This window comes from Populus alba, chromosome 8, assembly GCF_005239225.2.
Source record: "Populus alba chromosome 8, ASM523922v2, whole genome shotgun sequence".
Taxonomy (NCBI): domain Eukaryota; kingdom Viridiplantae; phylum Streptophyta; class Magnoliopsida; order Malpighiales; family Salicaceae; genus Populus; species Populus alba.
This window is the reverse complement of record NC_133291.1, coordinates 9,655,400-9,676,464: the sequence shown is the minus strand read 5'-3', so window position 1 is coordinate 9,676,464 and position 21,065 is coordinate 9,655,400. Positions and strand designations below refer to the sequence as shown.

The 21,065-nt window shown below is 35.4% G+C and overlaps 2 protein-coding genes and 1 pseudogene across 3 annotated transcripts; 1 reads left to right on the top strand and 2 right to left on the bottom strand.

The window, feature by feature from the left end:
- Positions 1-236: 236 nt before the first annotated feature.
- LOC118054553 (RNA demethylase ALKBH10B) lies at positions 237-7,193 on the bottom strand. Of its 2 annotated transcripts, none has more exons than XM_035066200.2 (8): positions 6,011-7,193; positions 4,931-5,044; positions 4,542-4,639; positions 4,310-4,427; positions 2,287-2,409; positions 2,034-2,146; positions 1,794-1,948; positions 237-1,225 (listed from the first exon to the last, which is right to left on the bottom strand). In XM_035066200.2, the coding sequence occupies exons 1-8, from the start codon at positions 6,642-6,644 to the stop codon at positions 508-510; spliced, it is 2,073 nt and encodes a 690-aa protein (XP_034922091.1). In that variant the 5' UTR covers positions 6,645-7,193; the 3' UTR covers positions 237-507. The 2 variants fall into 2 exon arrangements, with proteins under 2 accessions (XP_034922091.1, XP_034922100.1); XM_035066209.2 differs by having other exon boundaries at positions 2,287-2,406; positions 6,011-7,192.
- A 4,884-nt stretch (positions 7,194-12,077) lies between these two features.
- LOC118054543 (anthranilate synthase beta subunit 2, chloroplastic) lies at positions 12,078-17,770 on the top strand. The gene is made up of 8 exons (XM_035066186.2): positions 12,078-12,284; positions 12,388-12,548; positions 13,185-13,255; positions 13,417-13,454; positions 13,563-13,673; positions 13,857-13,956; positions 15,320-15,455; positions 17,300-17,770. Exons 1-8 carry the CDS (start codon positions 12,170-12,172, stop codon positions 17,402-17,404), a joined length of 837 nt encoding a protein of 278 aa, XP_034922077.1. The 5' UTR covers positions 12,078-12,169; the 3' UTR covers positions 17,405-17,770.
- A 1,036-nt stretch (positions 17,771-18,806) lies between these two features.
- Positions 18,807-20,645, bottom strand: LOC118053864 (uncharacterized; annotated as a pseudogene).
- Positions 20,646-21,065: the final 420 nt, after the last annotated feature.

Genomic DNA, 21,065 nt, shown 5'->3' with positions numbered 1-21,065 from the left:
ATGGATCACGTGATGTTGTTGGGGGGATCATGCAAATCTATCTATGAGCAAGCAATTTTATTTCTGTGATTATCTTGGGAGTTTTTATCATTCTAGTTTGGCCCTCCCAGACTACGCTAAATTCCAACCATGAGTTACCAGAAATCACAAATCATCCATGTCAAACCACCTCTCTGCCACACAAACGACAAGTTGCTTCCTAGAAAGAGGATGCCCATCAGAACTAGCTCAACAAGTTTTCTGAAGAATATATGTGGGTGTTAAATTAAGATGAGGTTTCTGCCTAGTGTATCGAGTTCATATAGTAAGACAGCAAAAAAGGAAACAGGGAACAGAAGGGATTGCCAAGAGAACAGAGTTGTTCCTCCTCCCCTTTGTCACCGCGAGTAGTATGAAATGTCAAAGTCTCTGATGTTTTGCCGCGCTCTTTTTACATTTGCTTTGAACTCATTTCAAGGCGAGCCTACCCCTCTAGCATTTGACAAAATACTCGCCCCCCCCCCCCCTCTACACGGCTCCAGCTGACTGGCCAGCTACTGTATGGCTAACACGTTGCTGTTCTTCCTTTTTCACAGCTATTCCATCCACATCTCCATTGGAGTCTTGTCTTTGAGTCTTTTCAGCAGATTTCTCTTTTGGAGAACCACTTGTATCCTGATTGGACTTCCCTGGTCCATTTTCTTTTTCTTTGTCTGTCTCTGTAGGAAAATTCATCTCAGTCGCAATCGCAGACAACTGCAGTGCAGATGATGCATTGCCGGAACCTGGAGGAGGGAGGAAAACACCTGTGCCGGGGATGGGGACAGGTAGGCGAGCCGAAGGATGCCTTGGAGAGGATGTAGGCCATCCAGTTGAAACTGGTGGGATGGGAACTGGTGCAGGGAATGGCATTGGCGCTGCAACTGGGGTGGTCATGAAGAGTGGCTGTACACCATTTGGAGGTGGAATTTGAGGCCGAATAGGCGGCACCAACAGTACACCAGTTGTTGGAATTGCTGCGTAATGCTTCGGCACATGATGACGAAGATGATTCGGGGATCTGCTTGGTGGTGGACCCCAATGGGAAGATGGGGCTCCAGTGTGTGAAGGAAGCCGCGGGCCATCATTAGATGTAAGTTTCTTTGGTTGAGACTTGGTGAAGGTAACAAGCATCCGTTGCTTTCTAATCACGGGGATTGCATGCTTGGCCAAATCTGATGACTTCCCTTGCATCACAAGGAAGGATCTGTTTTTGTAGTAAGAAACATTGCTTCAGGAATTAAGACCAAAATTGCAGTTCATTATAATGAAAGTAAACGTTAAGAATTTATATTCAAGGGAAGGAAATGTATTGCTAATCACATCTCATCATATAACTGTTTCACCATGGCTCTAGGGAAAAACTGAATGCATGGAGGCAGGTGTGTATTGAACCTTAGGCATGTTTAACCCCTTCTATCCTACAGTTGGAAAGTAAGTTGAGCAGTTTGAAGGCAATTTAGCTGTTTGAGATGTTCTAGACATGGTGCAAGAGAAGTTGCAGCCATGTGGAAGTAACACAGAAGAGAGAAAATCCAGACATGCCATGAAAAGTATAGTTTTTTGTTGATTTCAGCACAGAAAATCACAAAGGAAATTAATTAAAAGAACAGTTTTCATGAAAATAGAACTTCACACTTATCACAGTGGATACAAACCATGTCATTTCAGAACCTAATTTCAATGCTAGTTACCTGAAAGCTAATCATAAAAACAAATAATAATCTTGATGAATTATGGACGACACGAAACTATGAAGAGTTAATAATGATTACCCAGGTGCAACAGAAAGCTTGAGAGACCCTTTATAATCCCCGTGATGCAGGGTATCAATTACTTTCCCAAAAGTCAGCTCACATTCTGTCAAGAAAAGAACTGAAACAGGCTTTCCAAACCATGGAGGCCACATGTGAGGCTGGGAGTGATCACCCTACAAAAATTTCCACAAACAATTAGGCTTGCTTAAATAATCAATGTTATTTGAAATCATTACACATAATACCACAAGTATTGACCTCATTATAGATATCAATTATGCAAGAGTCTGGCTTCATGGTCATAACTTGCATGGCAACAAAATGTTCGATTACATCTTGCAGCAATGCAGGAATGGATTCTACTCTCCGTTCTGCAAAATTTATTCATAACAAAATCCAATAAAGGGTATATGAACTAGTGTTTCTTTAGCATTACAAAGAAAAAAGATTCTGCATACATCTTAACCACACACGCACACATGCAAAAAGTTCTACATAAGATATGACGTGCCTTTGGAGGTCCCAGTTGCATTTTCATCTTCTGCGGGTGCATCTGCAATGGGAAGACCCAATTGTATCATCTCCCTTCCATGTCCCTTCATGGGCCTTTTGGAGAGGATATATGTCTGACCTGCTTTTGAACAAAGAACTTACACATGATCAACATTTTCACTAAAAGCAATTACTTTCAGCATGCATGTGACAGACAGGAAGACCTCCACCAAAGCAGGAAATACTGCCATAATATGGATGCTACTGTGATTAGGGTTTTTTTTTTCACAGAAAATTTCATAACAAGAGTACAGATGGGAATAGAAACTTATGCTTTAGAACAAAACAAAAGGAAAGGAAATATGGATCCTCCATTTCATGTCTAGGCAGTAGATGGGGATAATTAAGCAGCAAAATAGATTGAGGGAATCCTGAAACAGGCCAAGGAAACTAGGAGAGGAAGCTTAAGATTATTAGCTTTATAGACGATTCTTAGCAAGTTTATACAGAAAAATATCAATTCCAAAGAGTTTTTATTGCTTCATATGGCTACAAAGGTTGTCTATAGTTACAAGAGCGAGTATTTATCTAGCAGTGAGATTAATCAGACACCTTGCATCTGAAAATTTAGTTTGGCTTCCAAACATTAGCATTTAAGCACTCTATTCACAAATTTTCGCTCTAATTCAGAAATGAACAGGATCCTATTACCAAAACTAGAAGAAAAAAAATACTATGTCCAACATGCATGCTGCAAAATTGCCAAAACCATCACTTGAAACATTGCCAACTGGCTAGAGCACTGAAATAACATTAGAGAATCCAGAATGCGACAATGTCATGTTGTTAGCAGTAAATTAGATATGGTAATAGGATAACACATGCTGATAATAAAGCCTAACCTCACCCAAAATTCTGATGTCAACAAAGCACACCAATCCATAAGGGTACTGATTAAGAAAATTAATATATCCTTTTAACACACTTTTACTATGATAAATGTTTTTTGAGGTTCTGTTAAATTATATAAAAGCATTTTCATGAAAGGTATGCATACCTCAAACATAACGCTGTACATGCTATCAACTAGAAGAGGCATATCTAAGAATGGGCCATCTAGGGTAGCAAAAAGCAACCAGGTTTACACGTACATATATTTACATACATGTACAAATAAGTAATGCTATCTGGTTCATAGTAGTGTGAGCTCAGCACCCTCTCCATTTTTTTCCCAAATGGACCCAAGTCATCTCTCTTTCACAAAAAAGGTATGGGATTTGGGAATTTCATCACAAATATAACTGAAGCATACATAACATCCAATATATTTTAACCCTCTTCATTGCAACTGTTTGTTTCATATACATAGTTCTTGGATTTAAGATGGATCTTAAATTATTTATGTAGTCTTAAAAAAGGGGCTGCCAACTGGAATGGTATCCGCAGGGCAGGACTTTTTAGCTGAGCTAGCAATAACACGTACTAATAATAAAGCCTGACCTCACCCAAAATTCCGATGTCGACAAGCACACCAATCCTTAAGGGTACTGATTACGAAAATTAATATATCCTTTTAACACACTTTCACTATGATAAATGTTTTTTGAGATTCTGTTAAATTATATGAAAGCATTTTCATGACAGGTATGCATACCTCAAATATAACACTGTATAGGCTATCAACTAGAAGAGGCACATCTATGAATGAGCCATCAAGCAAGGAGGCTCTTACCCCATGATAACCTAAGCTTGACCAATCTCAAACTCAGGCCCAAGTAAAAAATAATGCTGGTCAACCCCTAAAGAGTACAATTAAGTATATTCAAAATAAAACAATTAATCAATTGTGGACACTGCAATAAGTATTTACAGAAACTATAGTTTTTATATATTGTTGATAAAATGTGAATCTCAAAGGTAGATTCCATATTCTGGAATAGCCAGATTAATAAACAAAATCATTTCATGAAAGCAGCGGCAGTGTGAAAAGAAACGGAATATTACTAGCTTCTCTTAAGAATAAGGCTCCATTAATGACTTACCTTGACACTGTCCTCTTCTCCCAGTAGCTCTTAACTCATTAACCAAAGAAACAAGCTTTGAAACTTCCGAGCTATCAAGCAAGTTTTCATACAATTTCAGTCCATCAACCACATTAACCTAGAGAAAAGATAAACAAATTAGAAGTAGGAGAAACAAACTGAAATGGCTATCTAAAACAAACTGTGAATTTGGTGAGAATATCAATAGCAATGATGCTTGTAAGAGTGTTACCATCTGTCCATCTATCTTCTCCTCGGCAACAAATGTTTTTGGAGTGATAGCAAGATTCTGCTTCTCATTCTGATTGTTGCTAGGATGTGAATCACTCTCTGGTTAGAATCACAAGATCTTTCAATAACAGAATTAACATGCCAAGATAACAAGATGAAACATGGCACAAGGCAACAGTTTCAAAACAAATTAATTTCAATTAAAAGATATGAATTCCACGATAGCATGTGTGGCAAATTAATTTCAATTAGAAGATATGAATTCCAAGATAGCATGTACAACAAATTAATTTCAATTAAAAGACATGTATTCCAAGATAGCATGTTAAGTAGGCTCCTTTAAAAAGTTGCAAATGACTCTACACTGAAAATATGTTCCTCGTTGCCAACCTTTGGGGCTAGACCAATCATCAACAGCCACAGCTTCTGAATTTCCAGAAACGGTTCCTTGTGCATTCCCCGAACTATTCTTGTGGTTATCTGTATGTGATTTTGCAGTAGCATCTGTTGACATGACAAAGAAATTAAATGAATATCATTGTTTCCCCAGAGTAGTTTCTAGGACAAGGCATTGTTTCAAATACGAGCACATATTTGTATTCTTAAACTTGTGCATTCAATGTGGTGTTCATAATGTAGGAGAATGTAGCCTAAGGAGAGTCAAACAGAACAACTAACAATCCAAAACTTTCTATGTCACAGCAGATTAGGAGAAAGAGGATAGAAAATATTGGTAGAAGCAAAATACAAAAAGAAACTCCAAGCTTACATATCAGAAATAAAAGCATCAGCAATTTTAGGCTAAAAACAAATTACAGAAGAGAAGATTTTCCATTTTTCCTACACATGCTGTGCAAAACAAACAACATTCGGAAAGTAATCACAACAATAAGCATCCATCAAATTATTACATGGCACATCTACAAAAAGATGTAGGAGAGATATAACTTGTCCAAATCTGACTTGATAGATGTAAATATTTAGCAGTCAAGATTGTATACCAACAACATTTTTTTCTTGCACAACTTCCATGCCATACATAAAACAAGGAATGGAAACTTGGTACCAATTTATCATCTCCCAAAAAACAACTGTAGAAGAAAGCACATTAAAAACCACACTTAAAGAACGTTGCCACGACAATTTGCTATGATCATTAATTGTTCAGCTTGCCAACCTATACTCTACAAACTCGAAGATCATAAATAATTTTTTGAGAATACAAGTCTTTTTTTCCGGAATAAGACTTTCCTAATCAGCTTCGGGATTGACAAATCCCAGCTCACGAATTAAAAAAAAAATCTATGGTGACAAAAAATTCACATATAGCAAACCATGCATTGATAAAGAAGACAAATCTTGTTAAAAAGCAATTACAATTAAGTTAAAATACACTAATTACCACCATGACAAATAATCAACGAACAAGCATTCAGCAATCCATAATCAAAGTTAAAACTCAAATATCACCTTTCTTATCGTCAGATTTCCCACCATCACCACCGGATTTTACCTCCTCAAATTTCTCACTCCTAATATTCTCCGAAGAATTTCCATTAAAACTATGATTCTCTACACTAGAATTAACCCCTTCTTTCACTGCATCACCACCACCACCACCACCACCCCTGTGTCCTCTATTAAACCCGGCACTCGAAGATCTTTTAAAATCCCTTCCCCCAACTTTACCGTGATCGTAATAAAACCTCTGCTGATGATGGTGATTCTGCTGCTGCTGCTGCTGTCTCCTCAATACAACTTGTTGCAATGCAACAATAACCTCCCCCACCGAAAAGTACTGCTGCATATGCAGCACATGATTCCAATTACTCCTCCTCTGCTGTATACACCCTACAACTAAATCATACTCACCAGCTTCCCCGACGGCACGCAGGTGGTGGCAGAGAGAATCAATAATCGCATTGGCAGCAGCGAATTCCCCCCTCAGCCACGAGATAAACCCGTCGCGCTCGTCGACAGGGAACCACTGGTGCCTTTGGAGTTGGTGCTGGTGGATCTCATTTCCACCACCTCCGCCACCGACAGCACCAGCAGGAAACTGAACTTTGTCCGGTATGACCACATTTCCTGGTGGCATTGCCATTTTGATAATATAATCACTAAAAAAGTCCTAAAAGTATCACATATAAAACATGGCACTAATAAATCCTAGATCTAAATCAACTATAGTTAATTAATTAGTTAATTAATTAATCTTAATACCCGTGAATTTCATAATCTGATACCATTTTAAGCAGATCAAGTGAAATTAAGCACTGAATCTTACAAGATTCAATAATTAATAGCACTAAATATCAGAATTAGACAAGCTAAGCAAGGTCATAAGTTTCAGGAGAGGAATTTCTAGCTAAAAAGGAATGCTCAGATCTGACAAAAATATATTTATATATGTAAGTAAGAAAGTAGATAAAAAAAAAGTGTTGAAAGGTAGTGGAGTGATAATAAGAGAAAAGGTGTTTTGGAGAGTAAGATCTAGGGTTTTTGGAGTAAGAGTTGTGGGCTAAGGGGAAGGAAATGGCTTATAGAGAACGCATCATCACTGTGTCCAGGAAATCTTTATTTCTATCAAGGGTCCTAGATGGTGGCTAAAGAGAAGAAATGCAAAGCAAGTAGTTCCCATTTTCACTTTTTTATGTTATACTTTTAAGCAAGTAGCTTGGGTAAACTCAACTGTCTTCGGAGTAAACTCAGTTGTGGTGCGGGTGTGGACGGGACCCCGATTAGAATATTCTTAGAATTTGCGTATTTTGGTCATTTTGGACCCGAGTTCATTAAACTCCTAGGGTTTAGGTGCCAAACCTCTTTTATAGTAAATTACTGTAACATTAAACCAGTTATTTTTTATATTTACTTTTTAAAAATTACAAGTTTGAATCTTACAAACTTAAGATCACTAGAGACTTATATGGTCATTAACTTTAGAGCTTGTAAAATTAATAAAGATACATATAAGCTAATCCGAATATTTATATTATAAAAAAAAAATCAAGCCATTGTAAATAATTTTAGGAATTAATAAAAGAGTGATTACTGTGATTAAAGGCAGTAAATCTCAAATGTATTTAATTGATTTCACCTTTTTATTTGTGTTCATGTTATGGAGTTAGGATCACCGTCGCCTAATTTGCATTAAGCAGAGGAATTATACAATATATTAAAAGGGTTCAATGTTTTTTTTTACTGTTTATCTAGATCCAAAGCACTATGGATTGTAACAGTATAATAGCAGCTCAACCCTTGCCATAAAGAGTTGCAAGGGTAGCGTGAAAGGATAGGGTTTGTTTTTCATTATGATGCATCCACTATTGAAGGGATGGACAGAGAGAAAATGATCAACTCAAGTTTTGGTGGGGTTGTATTGGGCGTTAGCCAACTTGTACTTCCATGTGAGGACACCTGGCGCTTGGGTTGCCCTACCCATTGCACTAGGTCAAACCCACACGCCACGTGGTGTTGGGGATGGCTTGCCCTCGCACTAAGCGGGAGCCAAGCTCGCACCTCACGTGGGGACACCTAGCACTTGAGCTGGCTTGCAGTGCTCTTAGGGCTAATGAGTCTCGCGTTAGGACCCAAGCCTATTGAGTTTTTAAATATAATTATTCCCCTTGTAAATATTATTATTCTTATTATAGTTGGAAGTATTAATATGAAACATATTATAATTTATGTTATGAATATTATTTGTTCAATTCTAATAAAAATTATAATATTTATACCCTAAATAATAGCATTGTTGATATTAATACTTGGAACTATAATAAAAATCATAATATTGAGAACCGAGATAATACTATTTTTAATATTAATATTTTCAATTATAACAATAAAAAATAATAATTATACCATAAATAATACTATTTCTGGTAGTAATGCTTTTAGTGATAATAAAAATAATAATATTTTTTATATTAATATTTTGAACTACGATAAAAATAAATATTAATAATTTTAATTATGATAAAAATAAAAATATTTGCACCATAAATAACAATATTCACACTATAAATAATAATATTTTTGATATAGAAATATTAATATTTATATCACAAATAATAATATTTTTAATATGAATACCTTCAATTATAATAAAAGTAATAATATTTTATGGCGTTTGGGTTGCCTGACCTTGCGCTAAAGCACCACGTGGCGTTGGGCCTGGGCTACCTATGCACTTGCGTTATGACCTGAAGGTAATGGGCCTTTATCATAACCCAAATCGCATTGATCATGCACCAAGACCTAGTGGTAATGGGTCATTTGCATGACCTAAGTTTAATAGATCCTACCTCGTGTCTTCAATTTTCTTGAGTTTTTGTTAAGACTCAGATAATTTGTGTTATAAATATTCATAATAATAATAATAAAAAATCATATATTGATTTGACTGTATTTTGTGGTGTAACCCATGATTTTTTTTATAAAAAAAAAATCCACCCACAACCAAAAAAAAGTTTACTAGAAAAATCTAAAATCCAAAATTCAAATATAACATTTTTTTGTAATGTTAAGAAAATAACATGTTAGATTGATTTGAGTTTTATAGTTTAACCTATCAAAATTGGAATCTAGTTCATGAATTTCGTTGTATTTTTTTAGACTAATTTTTATTTAACTATATAACACACGAGTCAAGTGATCTACCCAATCTTTGTTTTTTGTTAAATCATTTCTTATTTAATAAAATCATAAAAGATAAATATTTGTAAAATTAGGTATCATCTAAATATGAAAAATAGTTATTTGAAACCATGATAAATCTATATATATATATATATATATATATATATATGAAAATAAAACAAATTGTACACGTCAATTTAAAATAATAAAAGGTTGAATGATAATATTTGAGGAAAAAAAAAACAGTAGTGAAAAGAAATAAAGGTGGAAAAAATTAAATGAAAAAAAAATAAAAAGCTCACATGCAAGGTTGCCTGATTACAAAAAATAACACGTGAAGCATCGCCTGCTATCATGGTTTAAAACCTATTTTGATATTTTTCGGCTCTAAACACCGGGTACTATTCTAAGGTTCTAAAAAAACCTTTTTTTAATATTAAATCACCGTTCTATCGCTTAAAATGAGAAATTATGATTTTTGTTTCTCGAATATAGGAACTTTGACACGTGTTTGATATGTATGGTTCCGATCATAATCTTGAAAAAATCAAGGCCACGTATTTTTAATTTTTCATTTCTTTAAACATTTTCATTTTCTCATATAAAGATTAATTCTATTATTTTCTAAAGACTTTGTAAAATATCAAGAGCATAAAAATCTATAAACTTTTTTATTTCTTAAGGCCTCCACAACAACCGAGCATTTTAAAATTTAATTTGTTTGAACATTTTGAATTTGTTTTATTTTAAAAAGTTAAACTTTTCGTTTTTAATCTCTTGATAGTTTTTTTTTTTAAATAATCGGTTAAGTTATAAAAAAACTATTTTTTCTATAAGAATTATTTTTTTTTCCACATGGATTTGCAAAACATTTTAGTCGTAGAGATTTATTTATTTCTTTGACTTTTTAAAACACGGTTGAATTCTTTTATTTCTTCAATGTTTCAAAACAATATTTTCACAAAAACTAACCACTGATTTTTTAAAATTAGCTGTCATCTTACATGATTGAATTGCATTGTTGAAATTTTTTCCAATACAATGACGTGACCAAATATGCTTCAAAGTTCAATGCATTCATCTGTCCAGAAAAAAAACACGTGTTTTTAAGAAAAAGACAAAAACGACCCTGGCATTTGAAAACGAATTACGTGATTCGCGTGCAAATATAGAGACAGGATCTGTCATCGAATGGTCTGTGGGACAGTGGGAGTTAAATAAAACGCAGTCCTTACACCTTAACAAAGCTAATTAATTAGTCCCTATACTTTCAAATATTATTTATTGAATCTTTATGTTTTTTTAATGAATTTGTGACTCCATCCCTTCATCGTTAAGCATTAATGAAGTACAGATCCATCACCGTTTTAGTGATTTTTATTCTTAAAACACTCTCCTTTGTAGCCAAATTTTTTAATTACTTAATTGCTTAGAATTAGAATCGTGATAACAACAACAACTGCTGTTTAAAATATTTTTTTATTTAAAAATTTATTAAAATAATATATATTTTTATTTTTTAAAATTTATTTTTAAAATTAATATATTAAAACGATTTAAAAATATATAAAAAAATTTAATAAAAAAAATAAATTAAAATTTTAAAAAATATAATTTAAATCATGTTTGCAAGCATTCTCAAATTGCGAGAAACTTTTTCCTTTTTTCACCATGACACCACGACTGACTGCCACGAACCCGAGTCACATGGACGTCTTGTTCAAGTAAAAGTCAAAGATAAAATGACAATCAAAAGAAAGCATGCTCTTCCACTGAAAGCAATCATTTCACGAGGATAGGAGAATCATTTTTCACCGGTGCTTAAAACCATATTTATATTTAACGGTCGATTTATTGATTTTGCAAGTCCACCCTTAAGAACATTCTGCGATAACTAAATAATAGAAGGACTAGCATGCTACTAAATATATATATAAAACAAATTATTTTGAAATCATGTACGTTGTTTATAGTATTTAAAGTAATGTTCACATCACACCATCCAGCCACGAGTCTAGAAGATCAATTTCTTAATTGATGACGTGTGGGGTTTGATTAATTGAACGGCTAGGAGAAAGGATGGGCGGTGAGATTATGTTTGATGAGATGCGAGTGAACAGTGAAGATCTTCGATTGTTGAAGGAAATAAAGGGAGTCTTCTCCCGTGGATATGCGAAACAATTACAAAGGAGAGCAGGGGGCGGTTCGGGTCGTCATCATTCTCCGGTTCGGGTTTCACTTCTTTGCTTGGTTGCATAATCCTCGAGCTTCACTGGTACGGTGATAATAATTATTTTTTAAAATATTTTTTATTTAAAATATATTAAAATAGTATTTTATTTTATTTTTAATATTAACATATTTAAATAATTTAAAACAAGAAAATAAATTTGATTTCTTATACACACACAAACGAAGCAGTTAGCAGCAGCAGTGATACATGAAAAGGTCAGATTTACTTAACGTCACGGATAAAAATTAAATTGCAAGTGAATAAAGACTTCGAAGGAATACTCTAGTCATACGAATCTTAGAGTTTTGGTATTTTAATAGTTATTATTTTTTAAAATGGTTTTTTATTTAGAAACAAATTTAAATAATATATTTTTTATTTTTTAAAATTTATTATTAATATCACTATATTAAAATAATTCAAAAATAAATAAAAAGCATAATATTTTTTAATTATTTTAAAAAATACTTTTAAAATATAAAAACAAACAAACTTTTCATTAATTAATTAGTAAGAGGCTTATAAAGGTAAGTACGAATTTACTGACGATTTACCCTTGAGGACAGATTAATAGATCATTTTTATTTTTATTACATTTTTGGAATGCTTGTTTGGCAAAGACATGCCGACGTGTCTCTGTTTTATTAGCTTGCCGTGTGACATTGTCCAAAGAAGCACCAGCGCCGAGAATCAAACGCATCTCTCCTCTCTCTTATCACTGTTCTCTCTCCCTTCTCTTGCATCTCTCGAGTAAAATGACCGCTGCTACAGCAAGTATGGTATCTCAAGCAGCTTTCAATCAAACAAAGCCCTCTCTTGCTCTCAAAACCCAGCTAACCTTTTCTTTAAATCTCTTCTCTACACCATCAAGTAACATTTTAAATTCTGTGTCTCTGTTTCTTGTTTTTATTAATCTCTCTGTGCATAAAATTTACATGCAGGTTTTTTTTTTAATTATTTTTTAACGCTACAGGAGTGAGTTTTGGGGCAAAGAGCCAAAAAGGGCTTGTAGTAAAATGTTCGATGGCAGCTGCAGAAATGAATTCCAGGGCTGCTGTTTCTAGTGGCAAGGGAATCAAGAATCCCATAATTGTCATTGACAATTATGACAGTTTCACTTATAATCTGTGTCAGGTTAGTGCTTTCTCATCTTAGTTTAATCACATGGTATTTGAGAATCTCGACTTTTCTTCTTTGTTTGGTGTTAATCTTTTTTTCTAGGTTCTGTTTTAAAGATTTTGTGATGGGATGAGATCTTGAATTCTACCGCCTGTTTGGTTGCTGAGAAAATGCATAATGTAAATGGAAAGTAATTGTGTGTGAGTGTGATATGGTTCTCATCATTTACAGAAACCAAAACTACACGTGCGAGTGTTGCAACGCATTCCTTGTTTGTTTAACTGATATGACTGCTCTCGACTGCAGCAGTGAACTTTTCTTAATTTGAACATTTTCTTCAAATGACCTAACTATTGTCACCAACTGAGAATGATACCAGTGATGAAATCCTGTACTTCGAGGACTTAGCTAGTGTCGCCTTAGGATAAAAAGAAAGATAGTAATTTCTGTGATGTGACAAAGAAAGGCTATAATAAGTTTCAATCGTAATTAAAATTATAATTATTTTTGTAAACTGCCCCCCCCCTCTATACACATACACATATACAAACATACTCGTGTGTGTACATGTATGTATCTATACATATCTCCAATTTGTAGTTTTGACATATAAATCAAAACCTGTAACTCTGTTACCTTGTGTTTCTGAAGTACATGGGAGAGTTGGGCTGCCACTTTGAGGTGTATCGGAATGACGAGTTAACTGTGGAGGATTTGAAAAGGTGAGAATTTATATGTTATGCAGTTACCTGGCATTTGTTAATCCATGCATGTAGTATGATAGAGTTCTAGGTGTTAAATCCTATGTACAACACTGGATCATACATGAGTTGTTTGTTGTGCTTGCTAATTGCACATGTTACCTTTTCTCTTATTTTAATAGGAAAAAGCCAAGAGGCGTGCTCATATCCCCAGGCCCAGGTTAGTTTTTGCTAATTGCGTTATCTTTACTATGCAGAATCAAAGTGAGGTGAGACCAGAACAAAAAAAGATGAAAACTATATTTATGCTTGGCATTTCCTTTTATAGGAACGCCCCAAGATTCTGGAATATCATTGCAGACAGTTTTAGAGCTTGGACCTACCGTCCCTTTGTTTGGTGTGTGCATGGGGTTGCAGTGCATTGGAGAGGCTTTTGGAGGTGACATTTTAAATCTTTATTGACATCTGTATGTTTCATCTGTTTATCTGGTTGTCTGATATTTGCTTTTCTGAGAATCATTAAGGAACTTGAACAATGATCAAGGTATTTTATTTTTAACACGTAGCAGTTTTACTGATTGTGTTTTCTTTACATATTAGATGGTACACTGTTGTGTTTCAGGAAAAGTTGTGCGCTCACCTTATGGTGTCGTGCATGGGAAAGGTTCTCCTGTGTATTATGATGAGAAGGGAGAAGATGGCTTGTTTTCTGGGTTGTCAAAGTAAGTAATGTTTGATCAATTGATCTGTCATTATTTATATTAAACACCCCCCCCCTGCTGTTGCTGGCCTTCTCTGGCTAGTTACATGCAATTATTAAATTCCTAATATAAGTTTGAAAGAATTGCTTAACTTAGTCATCTATCATGTGAATTACAGCCTTATTATGTAAACTATAAATTGACAACTGATGCATAATTCCAAATTATATGAAAAATTTGCAGATTATAATGGTTAAAGATTGTAATCACATGTTTGTTAGGTTACCAGGGTCAATGAAATACAGACATGAAACTTTTTTTTTTAAAAAAGTGTTCTAAAAAATGACAAAAAATGGCTGGCTTTCTTTAAGCTTCAAGACATAACCATGGATACAACATTTTGCTAATGACCATAAGACATTACTCACACTTGAACAGTGATAAAATGATTGAAGTTACTGGAAAGTGCCATTACAGAAAATAGGTGAAGGCCATGATCACGTGATGTGGGTTTGTCCTCAAGAGTTACCACAACTTAAAATCTAGTGTAGATTTACTTTTACATATGATATAATCTGATTTTACCTAGACGCAAGTTGGCAAATACTAGACAGATGCAACTCTTATTTTCAAATAAAATAGCAAGGCTGTAGAGCGGGGAACTATTCAGCAGTTGGTCAAGCTTTGTCTTTTCCTTACCTCAACTTGCTGGTGTATGTTAGCATTTTAGCGGTAATTGGAGGAGCAAAACATGTTGAACAAGTTTTCAACGCCGCTGGGCTAGTCATTTAGAGGGAAGGTAATGGTATATATACAAGGTCAAAGATACACATTCCTTGTTAAGAAGTTGGTTGAGTAGAATCCTGCTCTTATGGCAACAAACAAGCGGTGCTTTTTATTTTGTACAGTTGATCAACTATGACATTGCTAGAGGGTTATCTTTGTTGTCAGAAATGATTCTCTTAAACCTGACCATTCCTTTTAGACTGGTTCTTTTTCTGAATTTTCCTTGGTCTTTGCATGTCAACGGTCATTTTTATCATTAAGACATGCTTTGTTTTCAACGGTCATTTTTATCATTAAGATATGCTGTGTTTTCTTATAAATTTATCAAATTATTATTTTCCATGAGCTTTCCTCTATTTTTGCTGAAAATAGCATCCAGGAACTAGTTGGCTCGCTAAATTGCTATGTTCTACCAGAATTTCCTCTTGAATAGCTTTTTCACTAAACACAAATTCCAAGGGAGAACAAATTAGTAAAGCATTAAAATTCTATTAATTTAACTTGCCATGATTTGCCTTAAGTTTCTTCCTATTAAATTGCATCTTAATCTTGTCCATATACGATAATGGTTTGTCTCAATATCTTTAACCTTTCGCAGTCCTTTCACTGCTGGAAGATACCATAGCCTTGTGATTGAAAAAGAAAGTTTCCCTAGTGAAGAATTAGAGGTCACAGCATGGACTGAGGATGGTCTCATAATGGCTGCTCGCCATAGAAAATATAAGCATCTTCAGGTAAGATATCCAATTGTTATCCACTTGTTAGGAAATTGCCCTTTCGTACAATTGCCTGACAGGCCTGAGCTACTAGATGAGGCATCCATATTTGCTTGTTTTGATTTGAGAGCAGCAACAATTTTTTCTGCAATCTGTCTTCTGCACTTGAAAGTCTTGCATATAGACTTGTGGCTTCATCTGCATAAAAACAGAATATGTAGAATGAATAATTCTAATAATATTTTTCCTCTCCCGCTTCTTTCTTTATGGAGAAGTTTAGTACTGATAAGGGCAAAAAATTATTCTCTAACATGAAATAATGGACTTTCTTCATAGCAAGAGCTCTTCCTTTAACATGATAATGTACTTTTCCTTTAAACTCTCAAATTTTCTCAGGAAACTGGAGAGAAAAAAATCATGGTCAAGTAATTCCTTGATATTACCCACATGAAGGTGTATGATCAACTGGGCTAAGAAAAATGGAGCAAGTTACTTGGAAATTACTGGTTTACTGTCATTTTAGAAATGACTCTTGTTAATCTTTAGTCTATCAAGCTATATGATTATAATCACTCATAGCATTGCTATTGAGCAGAAAGCCAGAGTGGTTCATTCATTAGTGAAATGGTCATTAAGGTAGCACATTGTTAACTGGGACACGTGTCTTCTCTTCTAAGACTTATAGGCAATAGTATTCTGATTCCCAGATCATATCTGTAGAATGCAGATACATAGTTTGGTTATTCTTTTACTACAATCCTTACAGAGTAAGGAATGCAAACAAATAAAGAGCTATATACCTTTTATGTCTCATCTCTTTTACCACAGTATGTGTTTCATAGCCCCAGAAGCATGCATTAATAAATGAATGAAACACAGTCTAATGCTTGAATGCAGGTTATGGAAGTTTTTACCCCAAGTCCACCTAAGCTGTCTTTTATCTCTCTGTCTATTCATCGAGGAAAATTAGAGGTCATAAAGTTATTATCACAACTTTTTGAAACCACTCAACTAAATAAACAGAGAGATTGAGTTATTTAAAGATCCAGCTCAACAGATGATAAAAAAGGAAAAAAAAATCATGATGGCAGTTGTCCTTCTACATGATGTACATAGCACAAAATCCCTTATGCATCCAAGCGCTTCAAATTTCAAGTTACATTCTTCCAGGACATCCTTTTGATGTTTTGACTTTAATGCTGCATGCAGTAATAAGACTAGTTTGATCCAGGTCATTATCCAATAACCTTCCCTCACTGACACAATGGCTTCAGCTGAAATTGCAACGGGCAATTAATGAAAGTTTTTGCATGAGAATAACATGATGTTGATCTTAGATACTGTTGGGGCTAAGTGGGTATGTTCCCTAGTTGATAGATCATTATCAATTAGCTCATGTTAGTTTCTGCAATGTCCAGAAACATTCATGTGCTCAGCATTCCTTGATCATTTTTCAACATATTGCTGATGTTTCTTCCCCAACTCGCTCTACTTGCTTATATGTAAACTTTGTATTCTTTGATTAGTGCATTGCTTATTATGTCATGAGTATACTGAAATCGCTGTTGCTGGGGTCCTATGTACCATGGTGTCTACCATGGTTGTTAAAACCAAATTATGGTGAAATATAGAGGTGTACCTTCCAGTTTTATATAAATATCAAAATCCGTGCATACTCAACCACATGCAGAACATGCTGACGTTCAAGAATATGCATGTATCAATGTATTTATGTACATGCATGCATGTGATGGAATATTTCTAGAATGTGTTTGTCCCTGGAATTGGTGATTGATAAGTTATTTACATCGCTCTTACATGTGATCAGATGTATCTTGATAAGGTGATTGAAATTTTTGCAGGGGGTGCAGTTCCATCCAGAAAGCATAATAACATCTGAAGGCAAGATAATAGTTAGCAATTTCATCAAAATGATAGAGAGAAAAGAAGCTGAATCTGAGAGCTAGAGGCTTGTGAAGACTTGCTCAATACATACACTGAATAAAAGGGAAAAAAGAAGAAGCACTGGAGCCTTTGGACATGTAGTTGTGTTTCTCTTACCGTTGGACTGACATTTCTCTTTCATGCACATATTAATTCCGTGTCGGAAGCAAATGGCAAGCGGCTTCTTGTATGAATGCATTATGGCAGCGAAAGGGATCCCCCCTTTATTGGGAAAAAGAACCTGCAAGACAGCAATTTGCACTCTTTACTTTTGGAACATACTACTGGCAGAGAAGTTTCCAAAGACTTGTTTTAAAAGTTGACCAAAAACTGCTTAATTTATGAGCATAACAGGGCCAAGCGAGTCCTATATATCCATTACCTATTAATAGGTTGTGTAGTGTTTTTGAAAAATGAGGTTGAGTCGCGGAAAATAATAACGTCATGAGACAGATTGGTCAGTATCTGGTATATGCGGTAGGGCTTTGGCCTTGCCTTTATGATACGACTTTTTTCAGAAAGCCGAAGAAAAGTACTTGAGAGATTTTCCCATTAAAGGCCCTCAAGCCTCCAAATGAATTTTGTAGGGATGGGAAAATCAAAGATAGTGCCCCTCAACATCATGATGACCCAAACATTTCGATTCACCAACAAACGAAGTGATACGATAAGATGGAATGCTTGGTGTGTCAGGTGCACAAAAGTTGAATGGAGTTAAACCAGTTTGGGACCCAACATTGAGCAATTATGTAACTCATTCCAATATGATGAAGGCTTCATGTGCGCGAAAAGATACGAAGTTCTTCTTATCATTCTACCGGCAACACAAAAGATTTCTATGATTAATAGAGAAGGTGCTTCTAATGCGACTAAACATCAAATTTCAAATCCTGCTCAAGCTAGCAACTATGTGGAATTTTTATCTAAACAGTACAAAGGTGCGAGCAGCTGCCATGCAAATCCTGTGAAGCGGAGCAGTACAAGTTTACATGACATAATTCACTTAAGATAGCTGATGAAAACTTGACACTAATCATCAACACAAACAACAAAAGGACACAAAAAAAACTAAACATAAAAAGTAAAATGGATCGCCATCTTCATCACAGACCAGAGAAGCATAAAAGAAGTTACGTTGTTAGCAAAGCACAGTTTGCATTTCACAGAAAATATGCCGGCCCAACAAAATATTGCCATATCATCGATTTCGATCACTATCATGCAACGACAAAGGTAGGTTTCTCTGCATCACTAATAAATCTAATACAGGACTTCCAGCTCGAATTTCAACTCAAATTTCAGGAAACCGCCATCATTTTCCAATCGCAGCATACTTAGACCAGACCTAAAGGGGAAAAAATGTAATTCCAGGAAGAAAAGTAAACTTCAAGCAACAATAAAAGCTGAGCTTAGACTATAACCATGTGAACATCAAAGAATTGACATTTTTATATCGAAAAAAAAAGAGGTTCAGTAATGGAAAGAGTGCACAAAAAGTATGTCCATTCGTTTCAAGCTAGTAACAGAATTTGGGTGATAAATTCTACACTTTAGGAGCCAGTGTCCTCTGTTTAGTTGCATGCTGGACAACCTTTTCTTCCACAGGAAGGCCCTTCCGCCGCCTTGCAGCATCAATGAGCTTTCTTACTGTGTTGGGAAGAACACTAGAACCATCTCCAAACTCTTCAATCTCCTCCTGTTTTTGGTATAAAGAAGGGATCCTCAGAAAGTGCTTCCCCATGAGATAGTACAAGAAGAGCACTTGCAGCACCCGCGGTCGATCTCCTAAGATGTTCATCAAAATCAAAGCTTTCAGAAACTGGGATGTATGCATGAACTGTGAAAAGTGGGGATCCCTCCTGCATTTCCTCCTTTGAGACTCGGGCTCGTTTCCGATTAAGCACAGCATGCATAGAACCCAAATACTCGGTGTGGTCAACTCACAAAAGTACACCGCTTCAACAAGCCAAGGTTTCTTCTGAAGTACGGCTGCTCTACATGCATCTTTAATAGCTGCCATCACTTGTCTGGCAAAGATCGCGTACTGCTCAGATTGTTGGTTAGACTCGGACTGTTCAGCCAAGGGAGATATGCAAGCCTCAATAACAAAAGTCAATCCCCACATGGGTTCATCACATATGAGGCCAGCTGCTGTTGCTAGTTGAAATCCAGACACTACACTGTTCTGGATACAAGAGGGGAACCCCGTATAAAAGCATAGGAATCATTACTTGAGCTTTTGGAATCCGGAGTGAAGAGGATGTCGGGGCCAATCTGTCTTGGTTCAAATGCCCAGATCCGCTTAAAGAAACTTTTGCCACTTTAGTTTGTATTCCTTTTCATTATCACTCCAAGACACGTCACTCTCCAGAACATCCATAATACGTTTTTTGAGAACTTCAATAGGATTCTCAGCTTGCACAATGCCTGAAGTCTCTGCTTCCATGTTGCTATTTGTCTGCCCCAGCTTACCTTCATAATATCTCCAAGTATATCAGTGCTTTCATCAAGCACCTTTGTTAGTGCAGGTGGAAGTTTCAGGACTTCCACACGAACAACACATCTTCCGTTCGAAGTCATCTTCTCAACATAATCTTAGCTTCTGCTAGATGATTTATGCTATCTAACATATTGGATGCTTCTCCCTCAGTGGTCTCTTCATAGGACACAAGAGGTGCCTTCTGCAATGCATCTGAACTCGCTCCAAGCTTAGACGCATAAAACTCAGAAAACTCCCGAATACCAAATCCCCACCCATCCAGTGCACAAACAAACGCCACATTCCCTTTCTGAGGTTGAAAATTGTCCTCGTCATCCTCCTCTATAAACTCAAGATTCTCATCTCCTCTCTCACCAGCTGGTCCAGCAAGTATAGAATCCAAACCGGACAAATACTTCTGACTTATACGCACTCATTATGCCATTCACCTCATGAACAATCTTCAACAAGCGATTATAAGCTTCCATAGGACTCAATTTCAATTCACAAATCACCCTATCAATCTTATTAAGCACTAAACAAGGTGTAAGCTTTTCAATCCAAGCTTGTCGCAAAACAGCATGCTTCTGTATATGCATCCCTTCAACAGCATCAACCAAAACCAATGCCCCGCCACTCAACCTCGCAGCAGTTGAAACCTCACTACAAAAATCCATATGACCAGGGGGATCTATGAGGTTTATCGGATAATCTTTATAACGAAGAGCTATCGACGAGCTCTTCATTGTTATTGCACGCCTTTGTTCCTCATCTAGATAATCCATAAACCTAAGTTTTCCAGCTAATTTCGGGTGAAGCAAACCGCCGCTTATAGCATCTAATTTCGGGTTAGATGCAGAGTTTTTTATACACTCTGCATCTAACCCGGTACATCCACAACCATCTTAGTATTTTTACTTTTTACTCTTTTTTTATTATTTTAAAATCAAGATATTATAATATTTAATAATTATCTTAAATCTCTAAATCTTCACTTTAATTTCCTATGCTAACATTTTGTTTATGCACCTTTTCAACTTTCCATTCTACAAACTTGATTGCGATAAATGCTGAAACTAAAACCTAATTAATTTCAATTAAAGAGTTACTTTCATATCGTGCGATCTCTCACATCCTTCCACCACATCCGGCTTCCAAAACAATAAAAAAGGTTTGGTGTCTCCTTTAATTTTCCACGAGAAACA

What these genes read in the sequence shown, in the direction of transcription:
- LOC118054553 (XM_035066200.2), bottom strand. Translation starts at nt 6,644, where the DNA reads ATGGCAATGCCACCAGGAAATGTGGTCATACCGGACAAAGTTCAGTTT. An exon ending in GAAATCTGACGATAAGAAAG is followed by an intron (nt 5,045 to 6,010) that starts GTGATATTTGAG and finishes TCATGTCAACAG; the next exon opens with ATGCTACTGCAAAATCACAT. An exon ending in GAGAAGAGGACAGTGTCAAG is followed by an intron (nt 2,410 to 4,309) that starts GTAAGTCATTAA and finishes TTTGTTCAAAAG; the next exon opens with CAGGTCAGACATATATCCTC.
- LOC118054543 (XM_035066186.2), top strand. Translation starts at nt 12,170, where the DNA reads ATGACCGCTGCTACAGCAAGTATGGTATCTCAAGCAGCTTTCAATCAA. An exon ending in TTGTTTTCTGGGTTGTCAAA is followed by an intron (nt 13,957 to 15,319) that starts GTAAGTAATGTT and finishes AACCTTTCGCAG; the next exon opens with TCCTTTCACTGCTGGAAGAT. An exon ending in GAAAATATAAGCATCTTCAG is followed by an intron (nt 15,456 to 17,299) that starts GTAAGATATCCA and finishes AAATTTTTGCAG; the next exon opens with GGGGTGCAGTTCCATCCAGA.